General features: G+C 57.8%; 4 protein-coding genes across 11 annotated transcripts in view; 2 read left to right on the top strand and 2 right to left on the bottom strand.

Annotated features, from left to right (window-relative positions):
* The window catches only part of FBXL20 (F-box and leucine rich repeat protein 20), a 43,893-nt gene extending 36,165 nt beyond the window's left edge, over window positions 1–7,728 (top strand). For all 6 annotated transcript variants that reach the window (XM_049799481.1, XM_049799477.1, XM_049799482.1 and 3 more), the window contains 5 exons: window positions 764–824; window positions 1,361–1,405; window positions 2,815–2,871; window positions 3,979–4,191; window positions 5,103–7,728. In XM_049799481.1, coding sequence (XP_049655438.1) covers window positions 764–824; window positions 1,361–1,405; window positions 2,815–2,871; window positions 3,979–4,191; window positions 5,103–5,210 — 484 coding nt within the window. In that variant the 3' untranslated portion in view covers window positions 5,211–7,728. The remainder of the gene's footprint in view (window positions 1–763; window positions 825–1,360; window positions 1,406–2,814; window positions 2,872–3,978; window positions 4,192–5,102) is intronic.
* A 3,109-nt stretch (window positions 7,729–10,837) lies between these two features.
* LOC126038400 (transcription factor CP2-like protein 1) lies at window positions 10,838–15,407 on the bottom strand. Its single transcript, XM_049800113.1, is given in 17 exon segments — window positions 10,838–11,000; window positions 11,002–11,053; window positions 11,056–11,124; window positions 11,229–11,280; window positions 11,489–11,634; window positions 11,711–11,790; window positions 11,907–11,997; window positions 12,078–12,171; window positions 12,273–12,327; window positions 12,405–12,502; window positions 12,604–12,714; window positions 12,953–13,105; window positions 13,198–13,304; window positions 13,380–13,485; window positions 14,878–14,951; window positions 15,063–15,214; window positions 15,325–15,407. Coding segments are annotated over 17 exon segments (1,686 nt in total).
* A 1,137-nt stretch (window positions 15,408–16,544) lies between these two features.
* On the top strand, window positions 16,545–20,017 carry STAC2 (SH3 and cysteine rich domain 2). 3 transcript variants are annotated; one of them, XM_049800075.1, is made up of 11 exons: window positions 16,549–16,693; window positions 17,002–17,194; window positions 17,315–17,412; window positions 17,735–17,816; window positions 17,945–18,042; window positions 18,125–18,194; window positions 18,280–18,332; window positions 18,587–18,684; window positions 18,788–18,839; window positions 19,052–19,189; window positions 19,317–20,017. In XM_049800075.1, the coding sequence occupies exons 1-11, from the start codon at window positions 16,601–16,603 to the stop codon at window positions 19,410–19,412; spliced, it is 1,071 nt and encodes a 356-aa protein (XP_049656032.1). In that variant the 5' UTR covers window positions 16,549–16,600; the 3' UTR covers window positions 19,413–20,017. The 3 variants fall into 3 exon arrangements, with proteins under 3 accessions (XP_049656033.1, XP_049656032.1, XP_049656031.1); XM_049800074.1 differs by having other exon boundaries at window positions 18,277–18,332; XM_049800076.1 differs by lacking the exon at window positions 18,788–18,839 and having other exon boundaries at window positions 16,545–16,693; window positions 18,277–18,332; window positions 19,317–19,422.
* Window positions 20,018–21,539: 1,522 nt separating this feature from the next.
* On the bottom strand, window positions 21,540–24,583 carry RPL19 (ribosomal protein L19). Its single transcript, XM_049800908.1, has 6 exons — window positions 24,427–24,583; window positions 23,877–23,983; window positions 23,293–23,415; window positions 22,943–23,063; window positions 22,466–22,576; window positions 21,540–21,739 (listed from the first exon to the last, which is right to left on the bottom strand). Exons 1-6 carry the CDS (start codon window positions 24,429–24,431, stop codon window positions 21,616–21,618), a joined length of 591 nt encoding a protein of 196 aa, XP_049656865.1. The 5' UTR covers window positions 24,432–24,583; the 3' UTR covers window positions 21,540–21,615.
* Between the last annotated feature and the right edge of the window lie 2,566 nt (window positions 24,584–27,149).

Genomic DNA, 27,149 nt, shown 5'->3' with positions numbered 1-27,149 from the left:
CACAAACGTTTTCCATGATATCTCATTTAAAGAATTACGGGTACAAAGTGTAGCATACAAGTGTATGGAAACCAGTTTTGAAAGAGGAAGGTAAAATATGATTTTGGTTCCAAATGGTTTCTGTGCTTATGCTCAGCTGCAGCTTTACAGTATTAAGCTCCATACAGTAAAATGCGTAATGCACTTTAGAAAGTTGGCTTCCTTTTCTATAAAGATAGATGAATATGTTAACAGTGTGAAGGAAACCTCTGTAGAGCCGTGGTAACTGTCTGCCAGAAAGTTTATCTGTTTTCACAGAAGCAAGTGGTTTGCCTCTTTGAAGACTTCAGACTCTTCTATTGTGGCATTAAATATTTATTCTCTAATGCTCATCTGCCAGGTTGTCGTGTATTACACCCTTTTTCACGATGAGATCTGTATTTGGGGTGGAAGCCAGAGGAGATCACTCGGGGAGGTTGTGGAGTGTCCAGCAATGAAGGTTTTTAAGAGCACCTTAGTCCAACATTTGTCGGATTAGACCTCCCTGCCTTGTAGCGGGGTACGGACTGGATGACCCTTGGAGTTCCCTTTTAGCCTGACTTCTTTTTTTCTTTCCCTGTGACCTACACTCAGGTATAGAGGGTGGATGCTCTGTGCAAATTATCTTCTCAGAGAGCACAGCCTAAACCGGGTCAAACTTTTCTGGGTTGCTGGAAGCTTTTAATGAAACACTCTGAAAAGCAAAATGACTCCACCATGGTTATTATAAATTCTTTCTGTGCAGAATATTAGAAGTTGCAAGGTGTTCTCAACTAACAGATGTGGGCTTTACCACTCTAGCTAGGGTAAGTGTTCATTTCCACTTTTTCATCAAGTATCTTTGCTTTCTTTTCATGATAGATATGGACAAACAGTAGCTTTCTCTTGAATGTAGATGTTTGTAATGCTTTTGATCTTGAGATTTGAGTGGAAGCTAATTTACAAAAATTAGATTGTATGCAATCTTTGGCATTATCCTGACCCACACATCTAGGAGGATGTGCATCCAAACTACATGAAATGTTAAATACTTGGCAGTTATAAACTTTACTGTTTGTTTTTCTAGATTAATCTGTGTTGTGTACAAGTGACCCTAAATTTAACTACCTTTACTTTCTATGAATAAAAATACCTCTGTGCCTTTAAATGAGTGAAATTGCTAGATTTCCTTTACTACACTCAGTGCTGCTCGTAAAGAAGCAGCAAACTTTTCTTCCAGTTACGATGTTTCATGGAGAAAAACCTTCATTTTTAAAAATAACTGGTTTTATTGTATTTGTGTTTATATTGCTGTCTGACCTTTGCACTTAATTTGTGTGTTTGGTCTTCTGTTTGTTCCTAGAACTGCCATGAGCTTGAAAAAATGGACCTGGAAGAATGCGTCCAGGTAGGAGGTGCCACCTCTGGCTGTTTCTCTTTCAGCACAATCACAGCAGTGTGGAAAGATGGGGAAAAAGTAGTAGATTGTCTCCAAATGAGAGCTTGATTTAGAATCCTGAGCAAAAAGATGAGATGTATTTGGATATGAAAATACTGCTTCTGTAGTTTGTTCATATTTCATAGTAATAACTGCTGCTGTAAATAATAAAAAATCTTTAATAGTAATAGATGTGTCCTGAAGGTCATGTAGTAGATGTGTGAATTGTGACCCTCGACACAAGATAAAGTCCCAGAGTAAGATTTGTACGCATAAGGCAAGGAAAGGTTTGTGCTACATATATTGCTAGAAATAATGGAAGTTACATCTGTTTTGAAAAAAACATAGCCAGATTGTTTGAACAGCAGTGATTTTATAGAGGACGTGGCAACAACCTGAAATGGGGTGCCCATGCTACCATTAGCCTTCCTCAAAGGCAGTGGGATGTAATATAACGAATGTGTTATTGCTGAGTCTCTTACAACCTTGTGCTGCAGCTGTCTTTGTTAGTTTTAAGGAGGTCTCTTGTATGTGACTACACACTGTTCTGTAGGGTATGTGCTATAAGCTGATATCCGTTTCAAGGTAGCATTTACAGGGGGAAATAGTTGAATTTTACTCAAGATGCCATGAAAAATCTGTAACCCTAAGGATAGATTTGAAATTGATTCAGATAAAGACAGTGGAGATAATAGGATTGTGCTTCCTGCCATGAGAACAGTGTGACCCCGGTATTCTGTACTTCCTGATGTTTACAGGGCAGAAATTGAGATCATCACAAGAGGAAATTAAAATAGTCCAGACAGGAAGTGATTTAAAGTTAACCCAAAAAAGGAAGAAGAAAAATTGGGCTGTGTCCTTGGACTGACTGCATTGAACAAAGACATCCCAGCAAGTTCCCTTTTGAATGCTTTTAGATTAGAAAGCCATTGTGTTGAGTCTCTTTCTTTCTTCCTGAAGAATAAAGAGGAACAATTCGGCAATCCACCAAGCTGTTGGAAGGGGATTTGAACACCTCTTGTACTTTCAGACACAAATATTTAGGAGACATTGTGGTGTTGAAGAGGTCTGCTCACTTGGTTCTCTTAATTGTGAGCTTATTTCATGAGAGCTACTTAAGGAAGTTCAAAAAAAGAGCAATACCTCTGCCTTAACAGTCCCTTAAGGACATGAGTTGATTTCTGTAAGGGAGTGCAAAAATCTGTACTTGTGAAATTTGGTCATGCAGGAGATGAGTTCCTGAGGGGCTCAGGAGAACGACTGTGGGGAAAACTGTTGTGGATTAGGCGACAGTTTGCAGTTTTTTCTTTCGTTGCGGGGCGGGGGGGGAAGTCCTTGCACAAAGCACCCAGCATGAAAGGGCTTTTTCTTTTTTCCAGATAACAGACAGTACACTAATCCAGCTTTCCATACACTGTCCACGGCTTCAGGTTCTGGTGAGTATTATGAGTGGGACTTTCAGCATTTTCTTTCTATAAACAAAGGGATTTTAAGCCTGTGGGGATTTGTCTCTTTGACTTCATAGACATGTTGCAAAGGCTTGGAAGAATTCGACTAGAAACTTGACCCTGAAGAACCTATTGTCCCTCCCCTACTGCTAGCATTAATCATACGGCAGGCACCCACAGCTGCCTGAAAATGAATTATAGGACACTGGATTCTCCTGGTACCAGCCTCTAGCTGTCCTCAGCAAGCCTAGCAGAGTCTGTCTACAAACTGGGCTGTCAGTCCATATGTAGGAGTGAAGACTGCAGCCCTTCTCACTGGTAGTGTGGAGCTGGGCAACTGAGACCTGGAAAGCTTGCTTGCTTGCTTGCTCTGGAAAGCGATGTTCCTCTTGGTCTAAATTTCTGGGAATTTAGTCTGTCTCCTCTGTGTCCCTGCATGTGCTGCTCCGTTGCCATCATGAGAAAACCTGTCCTGGGAGGTTGGGCGGATGCAGTCAGTGGGTTCTCCTGTGCAGCCATCCCTTCTGCACACTGTGCCCCTCAACAGAGAAACAGGCTGATGCTATCTCCTAGCTCAAGCCCTCCTTCCTCCTCAAGAACTCTTAAGATGCAGGCCCTCCCCCCCCCCCCCCCCCCCCCCCCCCAAATGCACCAAGCAGGTGACATTTTATTTCTGCTGGTTCTTAAACCCAGTGACAGGGTCCTTCCCATGATGTGTAAGGCCATGGATTTTACAAAGGCTGTTTCTTCAATAGCAGAGGTATTTATTCTGTTTCTCTGCCGTCCTGTCTCCTGGCCCTGTGGGTCTCATCTTTCAGCAGCTGCCTTTCCCATTGCACTTCAGCTGTGAGTTTTCCTTTTGCAGGCACGTTAATCACTGGAAGCCCCCAGAGCCCAGCGCCTGGGGTCTGGAGTGCAGCAGTGGCTCCAGTGCAAGGAGGGAGTATAGACCTGTCCAAAAAGCCAGTGTGGCAAACCAGTCCAAACCTATGAGATGCGGGCCATCTTCTTTCCTGTCCCACCGTGTCCCCCGGCAGGGTGTTGGCTTCTCTTTGCCGATGGCAGAGGCTGCTAACTTGCTGTGTTTGGATGCAGAGTTTGTCCCACTGTGAGCTGATCACGGACGATGGGATTCGTCACTTGGGAAACGGCGCCTGCGCACACGACCGCTTGGAGGTGATCGAGCTGGACAACTGCCCTTTGATCACGGATGCCTCCCTGGAGCACCTGAAAAGCTGCCACAGCTTGGAGAGGATAGAACTGTACGACTGTCAGCAAATCACGCGGGCAGGGATCAAGAGACTCAGGGTAAAAAAGGAAATTAAAACACTGCTAAGGCTGTGACTTGAGCACTTTATCTGGTGGGGAGGAGGGAGGGCTGAGGTTTCAGATTCCTCAGGATCTGGTGCTCATTCTTAAAAGTATTGTGAGAACCATAATCTATGAATTTAATAGCTGTCGTGCACTCAGAAGATTGGATAGGGATGAACACTAGCTGGTAGGGAAGAGAGATAATTGCTGTGTCCACTGAGTAGTAGCAGAAGGGAACAGAGGAGACCCAGCGTGCAAGTGCTCGTTTTACAGGCACTCGCACATGACAGTGCTCTCCTAGATGGGGACCAAGAGTTCGTGCCACAGCAAATGTGTAGAATGGCACCTCTTCTCCACTACTTTATATGCTCAGTGTAGCTTGTAGTGCACTTTATACTGACAGTTCCCATATAAATAACTCGGGCTAATCCTGTAATAGAGTCAGTCTGCTGTAGGGGAGGCTGCGTGGCCTTGTGAGTGGGACAGAGCCAGGGCCACTCTGTCACTAGCTGCCGGTCATCTAAGGCACTCTGTGTCCCAGTGATTCCCTCCTGAGTTTATTTCTCCATCTGTGAAAGAGGAGTAATGATAACATTTTATTTGCAAAGAGAACACAGATCTGTACAGTTAGATGTTTTGTTGCCCACAGCTACGACAGGATTAATGGGGAGGAAAGAGCATCATTTTTCCTTATTCCCTGTAACTCTCATTTCTGGTCACAGAAAGAACTTGCTAATCCACAGTCTGTGGGAAGATCACACTGGTGAACTGAAAGAGTTTGACTCTAGTTTTTATGTCTGTGTTAGTTTGTAGTGTGAAGACAAGCAAGCCAGGCCTATTTCGACTTCTCTTTGACTCTTGCACTGCCACTACACTTGTCACTTGACACGTTGTGTTTGTCTTTTCAGACCCATTTACCCAATATTAAAGTCCATGCCTACTTCGCGCCTGTGACTCCACCTCCTTCGGTTGGAGGCAGCAGACAACGCTTCTGCAGATGTTGCATCATCCTATGACACTGGAAGTGGTCATCCTTGCAAACTGAGTATTTAATTACACTTGTAGAATTACAGTGGACACCAGTATCTTCAAGGAAAGCGATACCAGTGTCACTTGCAAGGGCCAGTGAGCAGGGCTGTGGCGCCAGGCCCCTGTAGCCACCCATACACATACATATACACACCCCACCTGTTCCAGCAAACTGATGAACTCGGCAGTACGGGAGCTGGAGCTGTGTTGGCTTTTTCTGTAGGTGGATTGGTATAATTCTGAACCATTCCTACTGGGCATGCTCAGATGAAATCTTTGCGGTAAGGAGGGGAGGTTTTTGTGAACCCAGAATGACTGTTGCTGCTGTTAGAGGTTGGAATAGTAACTGAAACGTGTTGAAATGGGGAGAGGGGGAGAGGAAAGGAACATGCTTTAACCCTGCATCCGTTGTCCAGAAGAAAAAAAAAAAAAAAAAAAAAAAAAAACAAAACCTGAAAATCCCAACAAGTTTTGTGTCCATTTTTCAGTGAGGGAATGAAACAGCAGCTGTTGTGAGACATGATTTACTCGTGCTTCTCTACTTCCCGTTCCCTGCTGACCACCTTGAGCATGCTCACATTGAAGGTTCACCTGTTTCTTCTGTGTTCTGTAGCATCCAGCTCAGAGGCTTCCTAGATTGTTGTGATATAGCTTGAAATCTGTAATGTCAGGCTCAGTTGGTTTTTTTTACCCTCCCTACATCCTGCTTTTTTTACAGATTTCTAATTCAGTAATTTTTCGAGATTTACCAAACAAAAGTTACGAATCGGTAATTGAAATTTTAAAAAGTACTTTTTACCATTAGAAGCCTGAGCCTGTAATGACCTGTTAGGAAGATTTTTCAATGGCAAGTGAGCTGCGCTACAGGCTAGGCTCTTGTAGGCTTCTTGGCCTGTTTTTATCAGTGGTTGGGTGTCCGAATTTGTTTTGCATTTCAGGTTTTATCCCAGTGACAAGAATATAACTTTTGATAGAGGGAAAAAGTTATAGTCTCTGTTCCAGTGACTGTAAGTTCCCTACTCCTCCTGTCCTGTCCCTCCAACCCTTCATCCTGCCCCCAAGGAAAAGCAAAGTAGAATCTTTTTGCTTGTTGCCCCGATCAAGAAATAATCACTCGCTAATGGAAGCGGGAGAAACAGCAGGCCTGAAAATACGCCCTCGATTATTGTCACGTTTTTGTACGCTGAGGTGTGAGCATTGGGTGATTTTGCTGACTTTTGCATCTTCCGCAGGTAAGTGTCTTGCCCTGGAGAAGGAACCATCTGAATGCAATGGGGGTTTGCTATGTGCCAGTCCTTCCCAGCTGTCAGGGTATGTGTTCATAGCAGCTGGTGTTGAGGCATTCCAGGCAAGATTAGCCCAGGTGCTTCAGAGGAGCGTAGACAGCCCGGGCCAGCTCTGTGAACTCCCAGTTCCTTGATGCTGGCAGTTCCAGATGCCCAGTATGAGACATGTGAACAGATGGGCAGACGCCAAGGGTTTAATGGGGCAGAACTTGGTCAAACTCTAACAGGTTTGTGGAAGACGAGCTGACGTGTAAGTAATTGCGCTCTTCCTGCTGTCTGCACCCTGGGATGGAAGGGAGCACACATGTTTATGGATGGTTCCCAGCTGACTGAGACAGAGAGGAGCAGGTCTGTTTAATCATCCTAGCTGCCAGCAGCCAAGGAAGTGGTGCTTCACCTCTATGCTGAAGAATCTTGCGGTGGGGGAAGAGCAGGGTGCAGCACAAGGAGCGGCTGTTTTAGGGTCCTGGGGGCTTGGGTTTTCACTGGGGGTTTGCTTTGAGGGCAGTGTGTTGCTTCCCACCTTCTTACCGCTGTCTGAGCTATTCAGGCAGGCAGAAGGGTCTCTTAGTACCACCGAAGCTGTATCCCCTTCATCTAGAACTTAAATTTCCCCCACCCATCTGTATATGCTTAACGAAGTCTTGCAGATGCACAGTCTGCTGGGAGGAAATCCAGTATGCTGTGTTTAAAAGGATACTGTCAATTCCTTTCCTGTAGATCGCTTTTAATCCGTTATATTTATTCAAATCCTCTTTAGCGCTGTGGACTCTCTCCTCAACGAGCATGTTCCTATACTTCATTTGCAGAACTCCTTTCTCCGATTTTCAGGGTGGCAGAAGATAATGGTGCTTCCCATGGTAACAGACTGACTCTGAACGGGCGGGTGCGCCTGGGGCAGCACCCAGCAATCACAGTATTTGCACAACTCTGGGAAGAACACTTTGTTTAGTTTATACTGTGGCAGGGGAGAGCTAAAATGGATTTGCAAGCCAGGGTGTAGTTGGCTGACTGATTTCTTTGCAACAGAGCATGAGTTTTCAAGGGAGAACTCAAGAATACAGAACCCAAAGCATTATTTTTTTTTTTTTCCAAACAGGGTGACAGCATTAAGGTAGCTCAAACTACTTGACAGTGTCCTTTTAAGTCAATTATCCGTCTTCAAATGGACTCTTCCTTATGTTTGTATTTATAAATACCAATAAACACCATTTTCCAAGCTGTGTCTTACTAGAGGAATACCTTTGTAGAGCAAAAAAACCAAAACCGCCTGCACGTGGCGGCATACTGGCCATGGGCTGCGTTTGGGAATGCTGTTTCTGCTCCGCATGCCTGCACCCTTGTTTCTGCTGGGCTGGAGGAGTGCTAGGTGCTGGGTCGAGCACTGGCCCTGGGTTTGAGCTGGTGGCTGCAGACGGCATCGAGCACTGAGCTTCAGGGCCCATCTTTTCGAGGAATGTCTTTGTACTGTCGTTTTGAGGGGTAAGTGATGTAAAACGGTGGCTCTACTGAAAGGTTCAGTGAGGAGCAAGCCCTGACTGAAAATCAAATCAATTTGAAAGCTCCCTACTTGTGCCAAATGCATCTTTTCCAGCCTCTGTGCTGGACTAGCTGGCCCCAGGCAAACCAGGTCCTCCGTTTGAGACCCTGAGCTGTTCGCTCTACATTCGCCCTTTCCTTGTCCTCCCTTGCAAACCGGCGAGCACCCCAGAACCCCAAGATGCCTCTGTAGAAGCTGTGTCCCACAGTCGTAGAGCGGAGGCCGGACAGTGCGTTGCCACCTCAAAAAGCGGTGTTTTGCCGTAGCCTGGATCTGCCTTTTGGCACCTTACCCCGGCCACGTCGCACAGCCTGGTTGGAGCTGCCCTGGCCTCGACCTGCTCTTGGACTTGGCGAGCAGACGGGACATCTCTAGGGAAGTAGCCTGAGACCTTCTGGACTAGCGCTGGCAAGATCCTCCAGGGAGGTGGTGTGAGGAGAGCTGATGCAACCAAAAATTAGGCTTTTCTGGTCTTTCGAGACCCACAGCAGCACTTTTTATCTGAATTCTGTGTCTGCTCCTGAAGAGGAGGAGGATGTGGCAAGTGTAATGTGCTGTCACAGTGGTTATTTAAAACAAAAACTTTAACAAATTCCTATTTTCTAAGCATCATTGTAATTTTTTTTTATTTTATTTTACTCTGTGTTGTTCATGGCTGGCCCATGGTGTCATGGTTTTGGGGGGTTTTTTCCTTTTTTTTTTTTTTTTTTTTTTGTTGTTGTTGGGGTGGGGGGTGGATGGGAGATCGGTATGACAAGGTTCTTCGCTACAGTGTCCTGTGTGGGGGTGTGCCCTGAAAATGAGGTTTAAAACATTTTGGCCTCTTCTGATGAAGGATTGCATGGTTTGGGGGTTTGTTTGGGGGGGGGGGGGTCGGATTTTCTTTGTTTTCTGGTATCCAAGCGAGCTGGCCAAGGTTTTTGTTCTCTCCGTGCTGAAGCCTGGCAGAGGCACCCAGCTCCCCTCGCAGGCGCCGAGGTCCCCGTGCTGCAGCTGAGGGAGTTCCGTGGGTCCAAAAAAAACCCCAGCACGTGGGGGAGAAGCCGCTTTCCTCTTTTCATTCAACAGCTTCAGTCCCTGCTCAGGCAGCCTGTTGTGCCTTCCCGGCCCCTCGCCGCCCCCCCCCTTGGCTGAACCCCCAGGGACCCTCCCCGGCGGTCGGCCAAGCGCTCGCAGCCCGGGTGGCTGCTGTCACCAGGGCTCTCGTACGGAGGGGACATCTCAGTACGGGATCCCGTCACCGGTGACACCTCGTCTGGTCCCCACGTTCCCTGGCCACCGTCCTGCGGCTCCGGCTGTCGCGGCGAGACGGGCGGCTCGGTAGAGCCGGCGGTGCTGGGCTTCGCTGCCCTTTGCTGCAGCCGGCGGTACGTGCTCTCGGTGCTGGCTGCTTTACTTGCGTGGAGGTTTGGGGGTTTTGTGTTGGTTTGTTGGGGGTTTTTTTTATTCGATTTTTTTTTTTTTTTAAGAGATGAAGAAATTCATCTCCTGCTCTCACCAGTCGGTGAGACCGTGGGGCTGGCCAGGCTGCACCAGCCCCTGCCCTGTCTCGGGAGGGCACCCAGGCTGCCGGGGGGGGCCGTGGAAATTCCACTTCTGCCCACAATCCCGCACCCCCCAGCACCCTGCCTTTCCCCGGGATTCTTCATGCTGCGGCCACAAACCTTCCTCCATCCCTAAAAGTGCATCTGAGCTCACTGTGGTTTTCCCCGCAGGCCCCAGCTGTTAACTCAGTGTCTGCTAAAATGGGATTATTCCCCCTCCTCTATGCAAACGCCGAGTGTTCACTGTTCTCGTCCTCCAGCTCAGCCCGGCCGGTGCAGGACCCGCGGGTCGGCACGGGGGCTGCTGTGCCCCAGCCCCCCGTGCTGGGGGCCAGGGCTGGCCTCCTCCGTATTTTTAATGCATTTTTAAACTCGTGTGGGCTCGCAATCTCTGTTCAGTCTGATGTACTGGACACATGAGCTGGAACCTTGTCATATGCTCCCTTGATTATATATATATATATATAATAGAGAGATCTGTAAAATATTATTTTAATGATATTGTAATCTGTGCTTTCCTTGACACTGTGTGGATATAATAATGCCATTAACTAAAAGTAAATATATATATGTATATATATACGTAGCCAAGTTGTCCCTTATATGTGTGCTAATGCTGTATGGGATCTCCGTGGGGCGGTGAGGGTCCGGCGGGGGAGAGGACAGTTGGGAAAGGGCTCGTGGGACTGAGCTCTGGCGGTGAGTGTTTTGGGGAGGGTCGTGGTCCACGGTCCCGTGTCTGCCCTCGCCCCCGTGCTCGCCGCTGTCCCTTCTCTGTGTTTGCCAGCACTCTGATCTCGGAGCCGGTCCAGGGGCTGTCCCAGTGCCCTCCCAGCTTCTCACCCGCATCCTCGGGCTCCTCTCGGTCTCTGTCCTTCCTCTCTGGGGAAACTTCCCGACGGTTTGTTTATCCCAAACCCTTGTTTATCCCAAACCCGTCCTTTGCCCCGCGAGTCGTTTCCTCCCAAAGGCGTCCCCTGTCTCGCTTCACTGCCCGGCTCTGCCCTCCGTGCCAGCAGCGGCCGCGCTGGACTGTGCTTGGGGGAAGGACTCGGTGTTAAAAATAACCCGTTCCCTGAGCCAAAACGCAGAAATGGGGCTTTACTGGGTTTTGCCAGCTGGGGCTGCCCTGGGCTCCGTGCCACGGTGGGCTCCATCCCTGCAGGACCCCGGGGACCCCTTGCCCAAACCCCAGCAAGCGTCGCAGGGACGAGGCCGCGCTCTGGGCTGGCTCCCTCCGTCCTTTAATACAAAATGGGGACGAGGCGAAGGCAACGCGGCGGCTGTGGGGATGCAGCTGCCGTCAGGGCAGGGAGAAAGGGATGGAGACGAGCTGGGACCCCTTCTTCTCGCCCCTCTGCATGAGAGGCCGAGCGAGCCTGGCGGGGACGGAGGGAGGGCAAAGCATTTGGAGGAGGGGGTCTCGGAGATGGTGCCAGCCTCCGGCTCCTCTCTCCATCCCACGTGTCTCGCTCCGGCACCGGCGGGAGGTGTCCCTTCCCAGGGGTGATGCAGCTCCGGGGGCCGGTTCCTACCGCAGCACCAGGTGGTACCCCTCCAGGCCGTGCGCTGCCCAGAGACGCGGCTCAGCCGGGGCCGTCAACCCCCGCCCGCGGCCCCTGGCCACCGCGTTACCTTTGCCAACGGCCACCACGAAGCACGTCTCGTCCAGAAGGTTCCTGATCATCTGCGGGGCCGTGACACGAGGTGAGGGGGGCTGGGTTGGGGCTGAACGTCCCATCCTGGAGCCCAGACCCCCATCCCACTGCAGCAAGGGGCACCCGTGGGGGCTGAGTCTTGCTGGGAGCAGGTTGGAGACCCCGAGGGACCAGGGTGGCTGCAGGGTCTGGCACTGCCCAGATGTGTCATGTGTCCCCCCCCCCCCCGGTCCTTACCGCATCGCTGACGAGGATGTGGATGCCGGAGGGTCCCTGCCGGGACACCCGCAGGATCTGGCCCACGGGCAGCCCCAGCAGCTCGGCCAGCTTCCCGGTCAGCTCGGCTGTCGTCAGCTCTTCCAGCTGCACCTCCTGGTACAGCCCTGGGGACGGTTCGGGGACGGGGCAGTGAGCAGGGACCCTCCACCCCAATACTGCCCCCCGCACCGACCCACGTACCTGAGCATCCGTCCTCCGCACCCTCGGCCCCACCGGCGGGCTCCCGCGACACGTAGAGGGTCAACCGGGGCCGTGGGCACCTGCGGAGGCAAAGAGGGGTCTGGTGGGGGACGCAGGATCCGGCCAAGCACCGCGGAGGCTCCCAGGGGTCCCTGGAAAGAGGGACCGAGGATCCCAGCGGGACGTCCGAGCCCACCTGCCCGTCAGCGCGTTGCAGAGGCGGATGCCGTCGGGGGCTCCGCAGATCTGGATCAGGTCCCTGCGGGAGAGCTTCAGCAGGTCGGCGCCTGCGGACAGGGGAGCTCAGGGGGGGGCTCTGGCTCTGCTCCCCCACCCCACCCCAGCCCGGTACTGCCCGCGGCCTCACCTGCAAAGTTGGCAAAGATCCGGGCGTAGGCAGAGAAGCGGCACTTGTGCAGCCACTGCTGCGTCTCCAGGGGGGATGCGCAGGGGCTCAGCGCCTGCCGGCAGCAGGATTGGAGCCTCAGCCGGGGCATGAACCGAGCGGGCAAGTTCTCAGCCCAGCCAGGCTCTCCTGGGGGGGCCCAGACGGCACCCTCACCTCACCAGGACTCTCCGCGGGGCTCTCGGCAGCGCAGGCGGGTGACGCGCACACCCTGCGGGGAGCGGGGCCGGGGCTGAGCGGGGGACCCTGGCGGTGGGTGGGAGTCCAGGGGGGGCCCCCCCCGCTTACCTCTCAGGGCTCAGCAGCTTGAAGGAGTGAGGAGACGGCAGCCCCGGGGTCCCTGGGGGGCTGTGGGGTGCACCCAGCGTGTCCGGCCATGGGGCACACTGAGGATGGAGGGAGGGGGGTCAGGGGGCTATAGGGTCCCGGGGGGGGGGGGGGGGGGGCACCCTGACCCACAGGGAGGGGTGCCAGGGTCGAGTCCCACCTCGGCCAGCACGGTGTTCTCGTAGGCTGGCTGGAATTTCTCCCGCTCCAGTGCCGGCTGCTTCTCCACCTTCTCCCGGTCCGTCTTCTGCTTTCTGTCGGCCCCCTTGGGCTGTGCCGGGGGGCCGTGAGTGCAGCCCCGGGACCACCGCCATGGCAGCCAGTGGGGACCCCTGACCCCCCCCTCCGTGCGCCCAGATCCCTTGAGGCACCCAGACCCCTGGGGTGCTCCGACCCCCATACACCCACACTCCTGTGTACCCCCCCCCCAAGCACCCCGACTCTGGTGCATGCAGCCCCCCAGAGCACTGGTTACCGGGGGGTCACTTGTGCCCCCCCCGCCTTGATACCTTGAACACCTTGATGAGGCAGCTGGCGGAGTGGAGGTGCTCGGGGGGGTCCCCCTTGCCCCCCGCCCCGAAGGTGTCGATCTGGATGCGGAAGGGGACGCCTTTCTCCCCCCCGTTCTTCCGCAGCGTGAACTCAGTGCTGATGCAGTGAACCTGGCCGGGGACAGCGGGGTCGGGGGTGGCCGCCGTGGGCCCCCCCCCGGCCCCCCCCCCACTCCAGCCCCCCGGCCAGGCCTGGCTCCCACCTGCACGAAGACGGACGTCCGTCTCGAGGGGTCCCAGAGGAACTCCACCGTGTTGAGCAGCGTGGGATGGATTTGGGGTTCGAGGATGCCGACGGAGAGCGGGATGTCTGCGGGAGGGGGGGTGAGCACAGCCCCCCCCCCAGCTGCACCCCCAAACCCCCCCGTCTGCCGCTGGCACTCACCGATGTCAAGGATGCGATCGCCCGGGCGGCTCCACCGCCAGCCCTCCAGCTGCTGCTGCTCCGAGTACTGCAGCCGCCGGTCGTGGAAGACCACCCGCACCACGCTCTGAGCCGCAGGATCAGGCCCACGCCACCAGCCACGGCTGTGGGCTGAGCCCACGGCCACGGCCTCTCGCCCCGTGGAGAGATGGGGCTGGACCGGGGCTGGACTGGGGCTGAACTGGGGCTAAATTGGGGCTGAGCTGAGGCTGCACTGGGGCTGGACTGGGGCTGGACCGGGGCTGAACTGGGGCTGGACTGGGGCTAAATTGGGGCTGAGCTGAGGCTGCACTGGGGCTGAACTGGGGCTGGACTGGGGCTGAACTGAGGCTAAATTGGGGCTGAGCTGAGGCTGAACTGGGGCTGAACTGGGGCTGAATTGGGGCTGGACTGGGGCTGAACTGAGGCTAAATCGGGGCTGAGCTGAGGCTGAACTGGGGCTGGACTGAGGCTGAACTGGGGCTGAACTGGGGCTGAGCTGAGGCTGTACTGGGGCTGAATTGGGGCTGGACTGGGGCTGAACTGGGGCTGAACTGAGGCTAAATTGGGGCTGAGCTGAGGCTGAACTGGGGCTGAACTGGGGCTGGACTGGGGCTGGACTGGGGCTGAACCATGGCTGAGCTGAGGCTGAACTGGGGCTGAGCTGAGGCTGAACTGGATCTGGACTGGGTCTGGACTGAGGCTGAACTGAGGCTAAATTGGGGCTGAGCTGAGGCTGAACTGGGGCTGAACTGGGGCTGAATTGGGGCTGGACTGGGGCTGAACTGAGGCTAAATCGGGGCTGAGCTGAGGCTGAACTGGGGCTGGACTGAGGCTGAACTGGGGCTTAACTGGGGCTAAGCTGAGGCTGAACTGGGGCTGAATTGGGGCTGGACTGGGGCTGAACTGGGGCTGAACTGAGGCTAAATTGGGGCTGAGCTGAGGCTGAACTGGGGCTGGACTGGGGCTGGACTGGGGCTGAACCATGGCTGAGCTGAGGCTGAACTGGGGCTGAGCTGAGGCTGAACTGGATCTGGACTGGGTCTGGACTGAGGCTGAACTGAGGCTAAATTGGGGCTGAGCTGAGGCTGAACTGGGGCTGAACTGGGGCTGAATTGGGGCTGGACTGGGGCTGAACTGAGGCTAAATCGGGGCTGAGCTGAGGCTGAACTGGGGCTGGACTGAGGCTGAACTGGGGCTGAACTGGGGCTGAGCTGAGGCTGAACTGGGGCTGAATTGGGGCTGGACTGGGGCTGAACTGGGGCTGAACTGAGGCTAAATTGGGGCTGAGCTGAGGCTGAACTGGGTCTGGACTGGGTCTGGACTGGGACTGAACCATGGCTGAGCTGAGGCTGAACTGGGGCTGAACTGGGGTTGGACTGGGGCTGAGCTGAGGATTAAGGTCAGAGCTTTGCCCCAGGGTGTGCCCCAAAGCATCACCGCCAGGTTTTTTGGGGGGGGGTCCCCACCACCGGCTCACCTTGAGCATCCTCCGTCCCTCCCCGCTGGGGTCCGCCCGGGGGTTCCCCATCATGCGGATCTCATACGACTGCCCTGGGGGGGGGAGGAACAACACACCCCTCAAAAGTGGGTGCTTGAGTCCCCAGAGGGGGTCCCACCACCCCCCAACGTACCCCCAGAGCCCCCCCCCCCCCCCGAGCTCACCCTGGTTGAGGTAGGTGAGGGTCTCCTCGTGGTGCCGGACAGCGGGAGAAGTGGGGGCGCAGAGCACGTACTGGAAAGCCGGGCAGGGGGGCTGCGAGGTGGAGATGCCGTTGGGTTCCTCCTGCTTCAAGTAGGGCAGCACGGGGGGGTCCCTGCAGGAAACACACACACCCCCCCCCCCCAAGGCGGGTGGGTACTCAGCTGTGCCTCAGTTTCCCCAAAAGCAAAGGATGCTGTAGGATTTTTTGGGGAGGGGGGGTACCTGAGCAGCCCAGGGCCGGAGATGGGGTACATCTCCCCAGGACTGGACCAGTAGTGGTCAGGTTGACCATGCCAGAAAAGCATGGTGGGGGTGTCCGGGGGGGGGGGACACAGACAGACGGACGGACACACGGACACACACACAGAGGGTGCCAGCAGGGAGGGACAGTTTAATGTCCCCCCCCCACTTTTATAGGCACAGGGAAGGGCGGTGAGAGCCCAGTTTGGCCCAGTTGGGTCCAGTTTGGGGAGGGAGTTGACAGTAAATAGTGAGGGGGGGGGGGTTGTCCTCCTCCTGTATTTGTCGTCAATACAAAGTGGGGGCGACACCGGGGGGGGCTGTGTCCCCCCCCAGCCATGCCCTGTCCCCTTGTCCCAGCCCAGCCAAGGACATCTGCCCCCCCCCTTGTCCCGGTGTCCCCCCCCCCCCCCGCCGGCCATTCCAGTCCACCCTGTCCAGGGCGAGGAGCCAAGGCCGCCCTGTGCCAGCCCGCCCGGCCCCCGCCGCATTTTAATTTCTCTCATTTCGCCCAGATTTGGCTCATTTTGGGGAGAAAAAGGGGGGTTGCCACTAACACCCCCCCAGGTGTCAATGGAGGGGGGGGGGTGTTAATTGGGGAGGCAGGGGGATATGGGTGCTGCTCCCCTCCCCTTGGGTGTTGGGGAGCGGGGGGGGTCCATGGGTGTTGCCCCCCCACCCATGGTGCAATTGGGGGGAGGTCTATGGGTGCTGTTCCCCACCCCCCATGGTGCAATTGGGGGGGGTCTATGGGTGCTGTTCCCCCCCCCATGGTGCAACTGGGGGGGCGTCCATGGGTGTTGCCCCCCCCCCCCCATGGTGCAATTGGGGGGGGGGGGGTGTCTATGGGTGCTGTTCCCCCCCCCCAGGGGGCAATAGGGGGGACATGAGCGCTGACACCCCCCCGGGATATCGGGGGGGGGGGGGAATGGGTGCTGCCCCCTAAGTGTCAGTGGGGGGGTCCCTGGGTGCTGCCCCCCCCCCAGGCTGTCCATGGGGGGTCCCCCCCAATGTCCCCCCCCCATAGACGACGCCTGGTGATGGGGGGGCAAGCCCCGCCCCATGGGGGCCGGTAGCCAATGGCCAGCCAAAGATTAGCATATCTCTCCATCTCCTTTCCGCCCCCCCCCCCCCCCCCCCCCCCCACGGCGGGGTGGGGCCGGCGACAGCTTGAGCGCGGTGCTGTCGCGACCGGGTCGCGGCGCTGTCGCGACAGCGAGGGGTGGGCGGGGGGGGTGGGAAGGGGCGTGGCGGGCGCATGACGGAGCTGCCCGGGGAGAACGAACCGGTGGGCCCCCCCGAGCCCCCCCTACCACCACCCACCGGCCCCGGGACCGGGCACGGCAGCAAGGTACGGCGGGGGGGGGGGAAGCAACCTTGGGGGGGGGGTGTTCTGTGCATGGGGGGGGGGGGGTCTCAGCCGCTTTGGGGTGTCGGTGGCCCAGCCCGGGGGGGGGGGGTCAGTGGACCCCCCCCCCCCCGGTTACCCCATCGCCGGCCAGGCTGGGCTGGTGCAGCGGGAGCGGGAAGGGGGGGGGGGGGTGTCCTGCTATTGGGGGGGGGGTCCCTGGCACCCTTTGAGGGATCCCCACGGGATTGTTGTCACCCCTGGGGGGGGGGTCCTGCCACCCCGGGGGGGGGGGGTTATCCCGCCGGCAGATGCAGCGGCTGAAGCGGTCCCTGTCCCTCCGGACGCTGCTGCGGAGCAAGAGCGTGGAAAGCCTCTTCCCGCGGCCCGGAGGGGGGGTGCAGGGCCCCGGGACCCCCCCGTCCCCCCCCCGGACACACGGCTTCCAGCAGTACGTCTTTAAGAAGCATTGCCCCTGCGAGCTGTGCCGGCAGCTCATCGCAGGTGGGTGCTGGGGGGGGGGGGGGGGAATGATGATGATGATGTACTGGAGGGGGGGGGGGCTGCACACACACCCCCCCCCCCAAAAAAAAAAAATTAAAAATAAAAAATCTCTGTCTGCAGGCAACTCGCGGCAGGGCCTGCGGTGCAAAGCGTGCAAGGCCGGCGTGCACCTCTGGTGCTCCGAGGGGATCTCGCACCAGCAGTGCCCCGGTAAGACGGTACGTGCTGGGGGGGGGGGACACACACACAGCCCTGCCAGACCCCCCCCCGAACCCCCCGGCACAGCCCCATCCACGGGGGGGTGTGGGGGAGGGCTGCAGGCAGTGGGGCGCGTGGCCGCGCACACGCGTGTGAGCTGGTCCGGGTGCCCACGGGCACGTGTGAGCACAGAGATGTGGGTGCGTGTGCAAGCAGCCCCCCCCCCCCCCCATCCCTGTGCACACGGGGGTCCCCAGCCCCCAGGGGTACACTCAGTGTGCCCCTTTTTTTTTTTTTTTTTTTTTTTTTTTTTTCCCCCAAACCCCCTGTTTTTTCCCCCAGGCCACCTCTTTCCACCGCAATTTCAGCTCACCCCTGCTGCTGCCGGAGCAGGGGGGCTCCGGGCAGGGTGAGCCCCCCCCAGGTGAGCCCCCTCAACCCCAGCTGCATCGCAGAGCCAGCCTGCACCCACCATGGGGTGCACCTTCTCCCTGGGGAGAAGGTTGGGGGACACCCTGACACCCCCCTGCGTGTCCGTCCCCCCCCCCGCAGACCCCGGTGCGAAGGTGGACCCGGTGTACGAGGCTCTGCGGTTCGGCACTTCCCTGGCACACGGCACCGGCCCCACGGAGCTGCCCCCCGCTATCCAGGTACCCCCCAGAACCGGGGAGGGGTGGGGGGGCAATGTGGGGGTGGAGGACACCCCCCCCCCAAGCCCTCCCTCTGCCCTAGGGTGACAAGGCAGCAGCTGGGGAGGAGAGCGGGGACCCCCCGAGCAGCAGCGGGAGCCCAAGCAGTGGTGGTAAGGGGGTGACATTGGGGTGGGGGCCAGGGTGGGGGTTTTCAGGGCTGACTTTGCCCCCCCCCCCGTCTGTCTGTCTCAGCAGCTGTCACCCCAGCAGAGAGGGACAGTGTGGAGGAGAAGAGCCCCAGGCAGCAGGTGGGGGTCTGGGGGGGGGGGGGAGGATCAGGATGGGGGTGAAGGGGGGGGACCGGGGGTCTCGGGTGATGCACCGGGGCCGTGGGGCAGAGGGATGGGGTCTTGGGAGGGGGCTATGGGGCAGAGGAATGGGATGCTGGCACGGGGCTGGGGGTCCAGGCTGGGGGCTGGGGGTCCGGGCTGGGGGTCTGGGCAGGGGGTCCGGGCTGGGGGTCCGGGCCGGGGCCGTGGGGCAGGGCTGGCTGTGTCCGCAGGCTGCCCGGGGGCCGGCGCGGCGGGACGGGGCACCCATGTTCTCCTACGTGGCTCTCTACAAGTTCGTGCCCCAGGAGCACCAGGACCTGGCGCTGCAGTGAGTGGGGAAGGGGTCGGCAGGATGAGGGGGGGGGCAGACCCGGGGGGGGCAGCGGAGGGGGGTGACATCCCCACGCTGCCCCACGCCTCCCTCCCCCCAGGCCCGGGGACAGGGTCACGCTGGTGGACGACTCCAACGAGGACTGGTGGAAGGTCAGGGGGGGCCGGGGGGGCTATGGGGAGGGTGTCTCGGGGGGGGGGGGGGCATGGGGGCTATGGGGGGGGTGTCTCTGGGAGGGGGGAACACCCCAGGGCAGCCGGGAGCCCGGGGGCTGGTTCCCATGGGCAGCCCTGGCACATGCCAGGGCATTCACTGGTGTAGCGAGTGCTGGGGGGGTCTCAGCCACCGCTCGGCCGTGCCGCAGGGGAAGGTGGGCGACCGACTGGGCTTCTTCCCGGCCAACTTCGTGCAGCGTGTCCGTCCCGGCGAGAGCGTCTGGAGGAGCTGCCGGGCCGTGCAGGGCGACAAGGAGCAGGGGCGCATGAGCCTCAGGGAGAACCAGGTAGGGAGGGGGGGACCCCACCAGTGCTTGCTGCTCTGGGGTGCGCCGAGTTGGGTCCGTCGTCAGCGGGGTGATGCCACCAGGGCTGTGCCCAGCTGCCTGTCCATCTGTCTGTCTGTCTGTCCAGATCTGTGTCGGCGTGGGCAGGACCCAGGGCCTCGTCCGGGTGACCAGCGGGAGGAAGCGGGGGCTGGTCCCTGCCGAGGTGCTGACCGAGATCTGAGGGGGGGGGGGGCAGCATCCAGCCCCCACCACCACCCTGGTGTCCCCGTCCCCATCCTGGCACCACCGCCTCCCCTGGATCACCACACCTCAGGAAACCCCGTCTGGGTGGTACTTGACACCCCCCCCTCCCCAAGCCCTGAGCCATGCCGGGGGGGGCCTGTCCCCAATGTCCCCATCCCACGGGGGTCCAGCCCAAGGCACGTGCCCTGCTGGCACGGGGCAGGGGACACGGGGGTGGCCCCCCCCAGGGTGGCACTGTCCACGGACGGGGCACCCATCGGCTGCTCCTAAACCCCCACGTGTGCAGACACGGTGTGCGCGGGGGGGTGGTGGTGTGTGTGTGCGCGGCAGCACGGGTGTGCAAATCCCCATGTGCACACGTCAGTGCTGCTCCACACGCGCACTCCAGAGCCGTACACGCCTGTATCTGTGCACTAACACACACGTGTGCAGCTCCACGCGCACGTGTCCTGCCCGGCTGCTGCACGCTCGGCTCGCCCAAGCAATAACTGCCCCCCCACCCGTGCCCGGGCAGCACTCGGACCCGCTCACGGGATGCTCCAGCCCGAGATCCTAAATTAAAAAGCTGCTGCCGCTGCGGTGTTGGTGCCACCGGAACATTTTTTTTTCTGCGCCGGCCAGAGGAGCTTCGGTGCTGCCGTGTGACTGGGCAGAGGGGGGTGTGCGGATGGTTTCCCCCCCCACCCCAAGTGCTGCCAGGGTGCCCATCCCCTTGTCTCGGTGCCATCCTTTTGGGGTACCACGTGCCACCCGCCGTGGACACGGGGGTTCTTTTCTGGCCGCATGAGTCACGCTGCGCCCGGCCGCGGTGAGTCACCGTCGGTGGAGCCGGCGGCAGGGCCAAGGACAGAGCGGGCACCGGGGGCACGTCGGGGTGTCCTGACATGGGGGGGGGGGGGGGGGGAGCCTGACACACGGGGACATTGTACATGGGCATGGCGTGGGGTGGATGCCAGGCATGGGGGGGGGGGGGAACGACTCGGCCCCTCCAGCCCTGTGCCCAGCTGGTCCCAGCACCTGTGTGATGAGGTAGGAGGGTCTCAGCTGTTTCCTGTGGGTGGGGACACCCACCCCCTCCAGTTTATAAAGCCCCAGCTGGCCCCAAGGGTGGTGCAGAGGTTGGGGGGGTCCGGTCTCTGTCTGCCCCTCCAGTATGGAGGGGCCCCAGGGTGGGGATGGCAGCACCCGCAGGCATCGAGTTTGGTAAGGAACCGCTTGGGTGAGTGGGGGGTGTCTGGAAGGGCCAGACCTGGCTTTCTTGGGGTGGGGGGAACAGTCCCTGGTGTGAGCTCTGGCCCCCTCGCACTGGTGCCTGGGGGCACGCAGACCCCTGCCCCTTCCCATCGCAGCCCTCTGTGTCCTTGCCCTGTGCAAGTCCCATCCTGGCACTGCTCCCGGCTGAGCTGCAAGGGCTGCCTGAGGGGCTGATGGGGGTGGCTGTGGGTGCAGAGCCCCCCCAAAAAGCTTTCCCTGACAGCTCTGGCCACAGCCCAACAGCATGGGTGTGGGGGGCTGCAGCACATCTCACTGCTCAGTGGTCTCCAGCCCCCCGCTAAGGACCAGGGGAGGATCCAGAAGCTCCGGCTGAAGATGCTGCTGAGCAGGGATGTGCCCAAGCCCCAGCACTGCCTTGAGGAGCTGCCGCCTGTCCCTGCCTTGGCCAGGGAGCCTTGGGGAACAGCTCTGGGGTGCGGTGGGTGGCAGGGGCAGCCCCCCAGGCCCCTTTTTTTCCTCCCACCAGAGCTCAGCAGGGCAGCACTGTGCTGCAGGCAGAGGGGTCACAGTCCTGCTCAGCAGGGGGAAGGTGGCTGCGGTTGCAGCACTGCTGGCACAGGAACTGGGCTCTGCCTGCGGCATTGCCCTCCCCAGCCAGCACGGGACCAGGGCTGGTGTGAGCAGGACTGATTCACTCTGGCCCACGTTCTCCCTCTGCTGTCAGCCCCATGGGCTATGGCTCACCCGTACCCCAGGAACTGCCCGACCAACTCGTTTGGTTCCTAACACACAGGACAGAGCCAGCACCAAGGTGGGGAGCGGCAGTTCTTTCCCAGTCCTTCCCTCCCAGTTCCAGAAACCCAGGAGAGAGAGTGAGCGCAAGACAAGGTAGGAGGAGTCCCGCATGTGGTGTTTTACTGAACAGTTGTGGATGGAAAACACTATGTACACAAGACAGCCACTGTTTACTTCTTGGTCTCCTCCTCCTTGGAGAGGGTCTTAATGATCTCCTCCTTCTTGGCTTGCAGGCGTTCCTCACGGCGCTTACGAGCCTCCTTGGTCTTGGACCTGCGAGCTTCGGCCTGGTCACTGCAAGAAGTTAAAGAGTTAGTGAATACGCAGGGATCACCTCGAAACAGCCTTGAGAAAGCCCTTACACCACTGGCCCTGGTCTCCTCTTGCTCCACAGGATCCTGGTCTACCAAACCAGCTGCTGAAGTAAGTGCTCACGTGCCATCCGCAGCTCTTAACTAGTTCCCAGCAGTGCTAACCTGGTCCTGCTCAGCCCCGAGCAACCACGCTGGGCTCTGCTGCCCTCCTGGCCCCACACTGCCAGGCAATTTGTTCTGGCCAAGGAGGAGCTGTGATCCTGGCTTGGGGGACTGCCTCGTTCAGGCTGGCTGGGGTCACACATCTTTACTAGAGACCAAGGTTAAGATATCGGCTTTTTTTTTTTTTTTTTTTTTACCAAGTCCACAGCAGATTTTGAAATCCATTGGCTCTTATGCCTCCTCACCATCCCTTGTCAATCACTTACTGACCTAAGCAGCTGGATCAGTAAGTCTACCAGTTTACAGCTCTATGAGCAACTAACAACTGCTCCGCCTGCAGTGGAATGCACAAAGCTCTGCCGGAATTACGTATTTCTCTGCTTCAAGCCAACCCTATCCAGTTTTGGTTTGATTCTTCACCAGGGCTCTCGACAGAGCCACCAGTGACAGAAACCACCTGGAATTACCTGCCTGCAGAGTGATTTAAAAAAAAATAAAATCCACAACCTGCCAGACCAAAGCTTAATAGTGAGGCAGCACTTACGCCAAGAGCTTCTTGCGAGCTTTATCTGCCTTGAGCTTGTGGATGTGCTCCATCAGGATCCGCTTGTTCTTGAACACGTTACCCTTGACCTTCAGGTACAGGCTGTGATACCTAATGAAGCAGAACAGAAGGGACTGTAAACGAGGCTGCCCAGGAGATCAAACCACCGTGCAACTTCCAGACACCCTGCACCCCTCCTGGCAACGAGCAGCAATGCACATGAGTGTGCTGTGAGGAGCAGGGTCACTCTGAAGCTGCTGCACTGGCTCTTCCCTCCTCCAAACAGGCAGAGTGCTTGCCTGGAAAACTACTGGGATTACTCTGGAGCAGCTCTCTGGTGCCATGCTTCCTGGAGGGGATTTCCTTTCACCAATCTGCACACCAAGGAGCTGGCTGCAGAAGCTGCATACAGCAAAAAAGGGGTATCTAAGCACGTGGGCACGCGACCCAAAGCTGGGCATGGCACAGCAGGCTTACATATGGCGGTCAATCTTCTTGGACTCCCTGTATCTGCGGAGCAGGCGCCTCAGAATTCGCATCCTCCTCATCCACGTCACCTTCTCGGGCATACGAGCATTAGCTGTACCCTTTCTCTTACCTAGAAAGGGAAAACAGGATGAGAATGAGGCCAAATTTCTGAAAGCTGAACAACATGCTTTTGCCGAAGCGCTTAATCTTTCTCTTTACTTCAAGAAGAGAACAACTGACGTATAGGCTGTGTCTTTTTTAGGCCCTACTACAAGACTCTTGGAGATAGTTGCTTAACAGAAGCTTGTCGGTGGACCACACAGCATGGAAAACAGACATTTCTGGGAGCCAGCACTTACCGATGCCCATGTGCCTGCCCTTCCGGCGGGCCAAGGTGTTCTTCCTGCATCGGGCACGAGAGTGAACGGTCACAGGTTTGCGGATGATCAGACCGTCCTTAATCAATTTCCTGATCTGCTGACCTATAGCAAGAAACTTCACGTTCAACATCTTATGTGCAATGAGAGAACACATTAGGCAAATACAGACTCCCATCCGGCTTGTACAAAAAGGATGCAACGCAAAGGACAAGCCAGACTTTCCCTCAAAGCCCCCTCATGCTGCTGTAGTTGCTCCTTCCCCCTCCCATTTCTCCCTCACTAGTTATCTCAGAGGACACCACATACTAAACCCACTACCAAGAACTCACCAGGAGCCATGTTCTTGTCAGTGCACCGAGGAACTCCATAAATCCTGCTGATGGACTCCTTTCCACTTTGAAGTGCAAAAGCAGTTACCCAAGTGTCAGAGTTTTACCTAAACCAACCTCATTCCTAACGAGCTAGTCAAAAAGCCTCTTTCCGTATGCCTGACGCACCCCTTTTCCACAGGGCAACACAAGCCACGCGTAGCATGGCCGTGTCCGTGAGAGACGGTTACTTACGCGAGTTAGCGTTGGCGATCTCATTGGTTTCGTTGGGATCCAGCCAGACTTTCTTTTTGCCGCAGCGCAGGACGCTGGAGGCCAGCCTCTTCTGGAGCCGGAGCATACTGCGGAGAACCACGGACACAGCTCAGCACCACGGCTCCTTCCCGCGGCCGGACGGTGCTTTCGCAGCGCCTAAAGGCCCGGGACAACCCGCAGCGGGTCTGCAGGCCGCAGGCCGCGCTGCTGCAACAGCACGACGGGGAAGGGGAAGCGGCCAAAGGCCACAGGGCCCGAAAACAGCGAGGCCAAACCCCGCTCAGCGGTCCTTTCCCTCGGGTTCCCCTCAGCCCGGGCCCCGGCCGCCATTTCGCCCCCTCCCCAGCGCGCGGCCCAACCGCCATTTTCCCCTGAGGCCTGACGGAGGCCGCAGCCGCCTCACAGGGTCCGGAGGCTCTCCGTAGCGTGACCGGGAAGCCCCCGTTATTGAGGCCACCCCGTCGATCACCCCCGCTCCCCGTCATTGCCGAGGCAGGCCCACCGAAAGCGGCAAAGCTCTGCTCCTCACCTCATGGCGGCGGCCGGGCCGAGAGGAAGAGGCGGTGAGCCTGGCCCCGCCCACAGCCAGCGTTACGGGGAGCGGCACGTACCACCCCGCGACCGCTCCGCTCCGTCCCCGCCGCCTCGGAACGGCCCCGAATAGCGGCGAGAGAAGAGCCGCGGTGGTGCCACGGGTGGCATGAACAGACGGGGGTCGGCGCCCACTCGGGACGTGGGGGAAGAGGAGCGTTTCCTTCCTCGCACCACCCCCACTCCCTCGCTGCGGGGTGGTACGGCCGGCGCCTGCGCGGCGGGCAGGGGCCGGGCGGGCTCTGCGCATGCGCGTCGGCGCCTACGGGGCGGCACGTGGGTGGTGGGTGAACTGGGAGGCGTCTGGGGAGCACTGGGCCGTACTGGGCCTGAGCTGGGCTGGGGGGTTAGCGGTGTGGTGGGGGGCCGCGCAGGCAGGCTGGGGCGCGGGGGGGGGGAGCTGCAGGAAGCTGGAGAGATGCCTTCTCCCCCCCGGTGGGCCCGCTGGGGCGGGCAGCGCAGGGCCGAGGGGCGCCGGGCCCGGCCCTGCCCTCGCTGCGGCCCCCCCCCTCACACCGGGGACTGCCGGAGATTGTCCCCAGTCCGGGTTGAGGCTCGTTGTTAGACCTGAGAAAACCCGGGCGTAGGTTGTCCCTCATCACCCTCCCCGCCTGGCCGGGAAGCTGTAGGTTAGGAAGAGTTTAACGTCAGATTTGTCACGTTGCTTTTCGTAGCAAGAAACGGGATGTCCATTTGTCCGGCGTTGGGCTGCGGTCGTACGTTTTTTCCCAAGAAGTCACCCTAAAGGGTGGGGTGAATGAGCAGAGGTTGGTGCAGGAGAGTGGCAAGCTGGGATCTCAGATCCTGCTTCCTTTCTGCTGTGGATCAAGTTCCACCTCTTTTGCAGTGATTGGGTTATGGTGCTGCAGAGAAAATTCGTATTTTCCTGTAAAATAACCTCTTAATAGGGGTGGTAGCAGGGCTGCAGCGAGGGCTGGCGTTGGCAGAGAACCCAGTATTTTGCTGTCGAAGACATGACTGAGGTCTGGGCGTATCGGTGGCACCATTTTGTGGTTGGAAAAAGGCACAGACAGGCTGAATGATGTTTCATGGCGCTCCCAGCCAGAAATGCCTCCCCAGAAAATGCCGTAGCGAGGCTTGAAATGGGGCCGGTGGCAACTGGCATCCTTTGTGTCAGAGAAATGACCCAGGAAAGTACTGGAGCCTCTCCAGGACAGATTGGTGAAGAGTTCCTGGAAGAAGGGAATGCTTGCAAAATGATAATGCATAGATTGTAACTGGCCTAAAAACACAGGAGTTTTCGTCATGACTAAACTCCCGCTTTAAAGCAAACTTGTCCAGCAAAAATGTTGCCTTTTAACCGCCCCGATGTTAACTAGTGCCCAAATTCATCATTTTGCAGCCGTTCTTTTCCCTCCTTCCTTTCAGCCACTGAAGGTTGTGAGTGGCTGGAGAGCGAAAGCCCCCGAAAGCGCCTCGTTAAACACCCAAGACAAGATGCTAACGGTTCCTTTGAATCTGGCGGCCGTAGCACAGTCAACATATGGCGTGAGAAGAGGAGCCGATGGCAACAGATTTTTGGTTCATTTTGAGAGAAAAACACAGATAAACACAGGCTTTTGCTGTTTAAAAACTGACTCATCATTTTCATAAAACAAACAGCAAAATCTGGAGGCTCCTGAGGCAGGAGAGTGGCTGGGTTTTAATTACCGGCCCAGGAGCGGCTCTGGGGTTTTGCTGCTGGAAATCAACGTCCTGTAGAAGCTTTTGGGCAGTTGCATGGGCTGGAGACAGGAGAGTGTGTATACCTTCATACCCATACGGGAGAGTGTGCGTGTCCCGAGTCCTATGGAAATGCCCCTCGTGCTCCATGCTTTCCAGGGGGACAGGGATGGAGAGACTGGTCTGACCCCAGATTCAGGGAGAGGTTTTAGCTCAGGTAGGGATGCTGCTGCTTGCGCACATGCCCCTCCAGCGAGGTCCGCGGAGATCTGCCATCCTTCCTCCGCCTGCCCCGTTGCGTTCCGCACTGGACGGGCATGTCCATAGCTCCGTGCCCACCGAGTTTGCTGGTGCTCGGAGCAGCGGGCAGGGGCCGAGCGGGCACCCCGGTGAGCCCCTGCGAGGGGCCGCGCTGGCACGCCGTGCCCCTGGCAGCGCAGGCAGCGGTGGTGGGGGGGTCTGGGGAGCAAAACAGCTCTGGCAGCGGGAAGGGAGAGATGCCGTAATTGCATTATGCTCCCGCACAGCTGCCTGGGAATGGCGTGCTCGCCCTCCGCCTCCGGGCAGGCTCCCTGCTGGCAGGGCCCCCGCTGCCTCTGCCCTGGCACCCGGCTCTGCCTCCCCAAAACACCCTCACCGGCACCTTCTGCTCCCCTCCACAGACCCTGCGGGGACTTCAGCTCTTGTACCGGCCACGTGGCCCAGGCCTGGGCAAGGTGGGCAAAGCAGGAGCCAGGCAGGTTTTAGCGTTGGGGGGGTCAATGAAGTCCCGACACCCGGAGCTTGACCAGGCACAAGACACAGAGCTGGGCACGGTCGGGGCTCCGGCGTTGTGTCCCAGGGTCGGTGGTCGCAACCTTGGGCAGCTCATCCCCTTCCGAGCCCCCCCCCTTCCCCACCTGCCCGGCTGCCACGAAGCGTGTGCCGGTGCTGTCGTAGGCACCTTACGGTGCTGGTGATGGATGGGGGCTAATAATG

Source organism: Accipiter gentilis, chromosome 5, assembly GCF_929443795.1.
Source record: "Accipiter gentilis chromosome 5, bAccGen1.1, whole genome shotgun sequence".
NCBI lineage: Eukaryota > Metazoa > Chordata > Aves > Accipitriformes > Accipitridae > Astur > Astur gentilis.
This window is presented reverse-complemented; position numbering and strand designations above follow the sequence as displayed.

Coding starts and splice junctions, on each gene's coding strand:
- STAC2 (XM_049800074.1), top strand. CDS start 16,601: ATGACGGAGCTGCCCGGGGAGAACGAACCGGTGGGCCCCCCCGAGCCC. Junction 17,413..17,734: donor AGCAGTGCCCCGGTAAGACG/GTACGTGCTGGG, acceptor TTTTTCCCCCAG/GCCACCTCTTTCCACCGCAA. Junction 17,817..17,944: donor GCAGGGTGAGCCCCCCCCAG/GTGAGCCCCCTC, acceptor CCCCCCCCGCAG/ACCCCGGTGCGAAGGTGGAC.
- RPL19 (XM_049800908.1), bottom strand. Junction 23,416..23,876: donor GATCGCCAACGCTAACTCGC/GTAAGTAACCGT, acceptor TTCTTGCTATAG/GTCAGCAGATCAGGAAATTG. Junction 22,577..22,942: donor AAGAAGATTGACCGCCATAT/GTAAGCCTGCTG, acceptor CTGCTTCATTAG/GTATCACAGCCTGTACCTGA.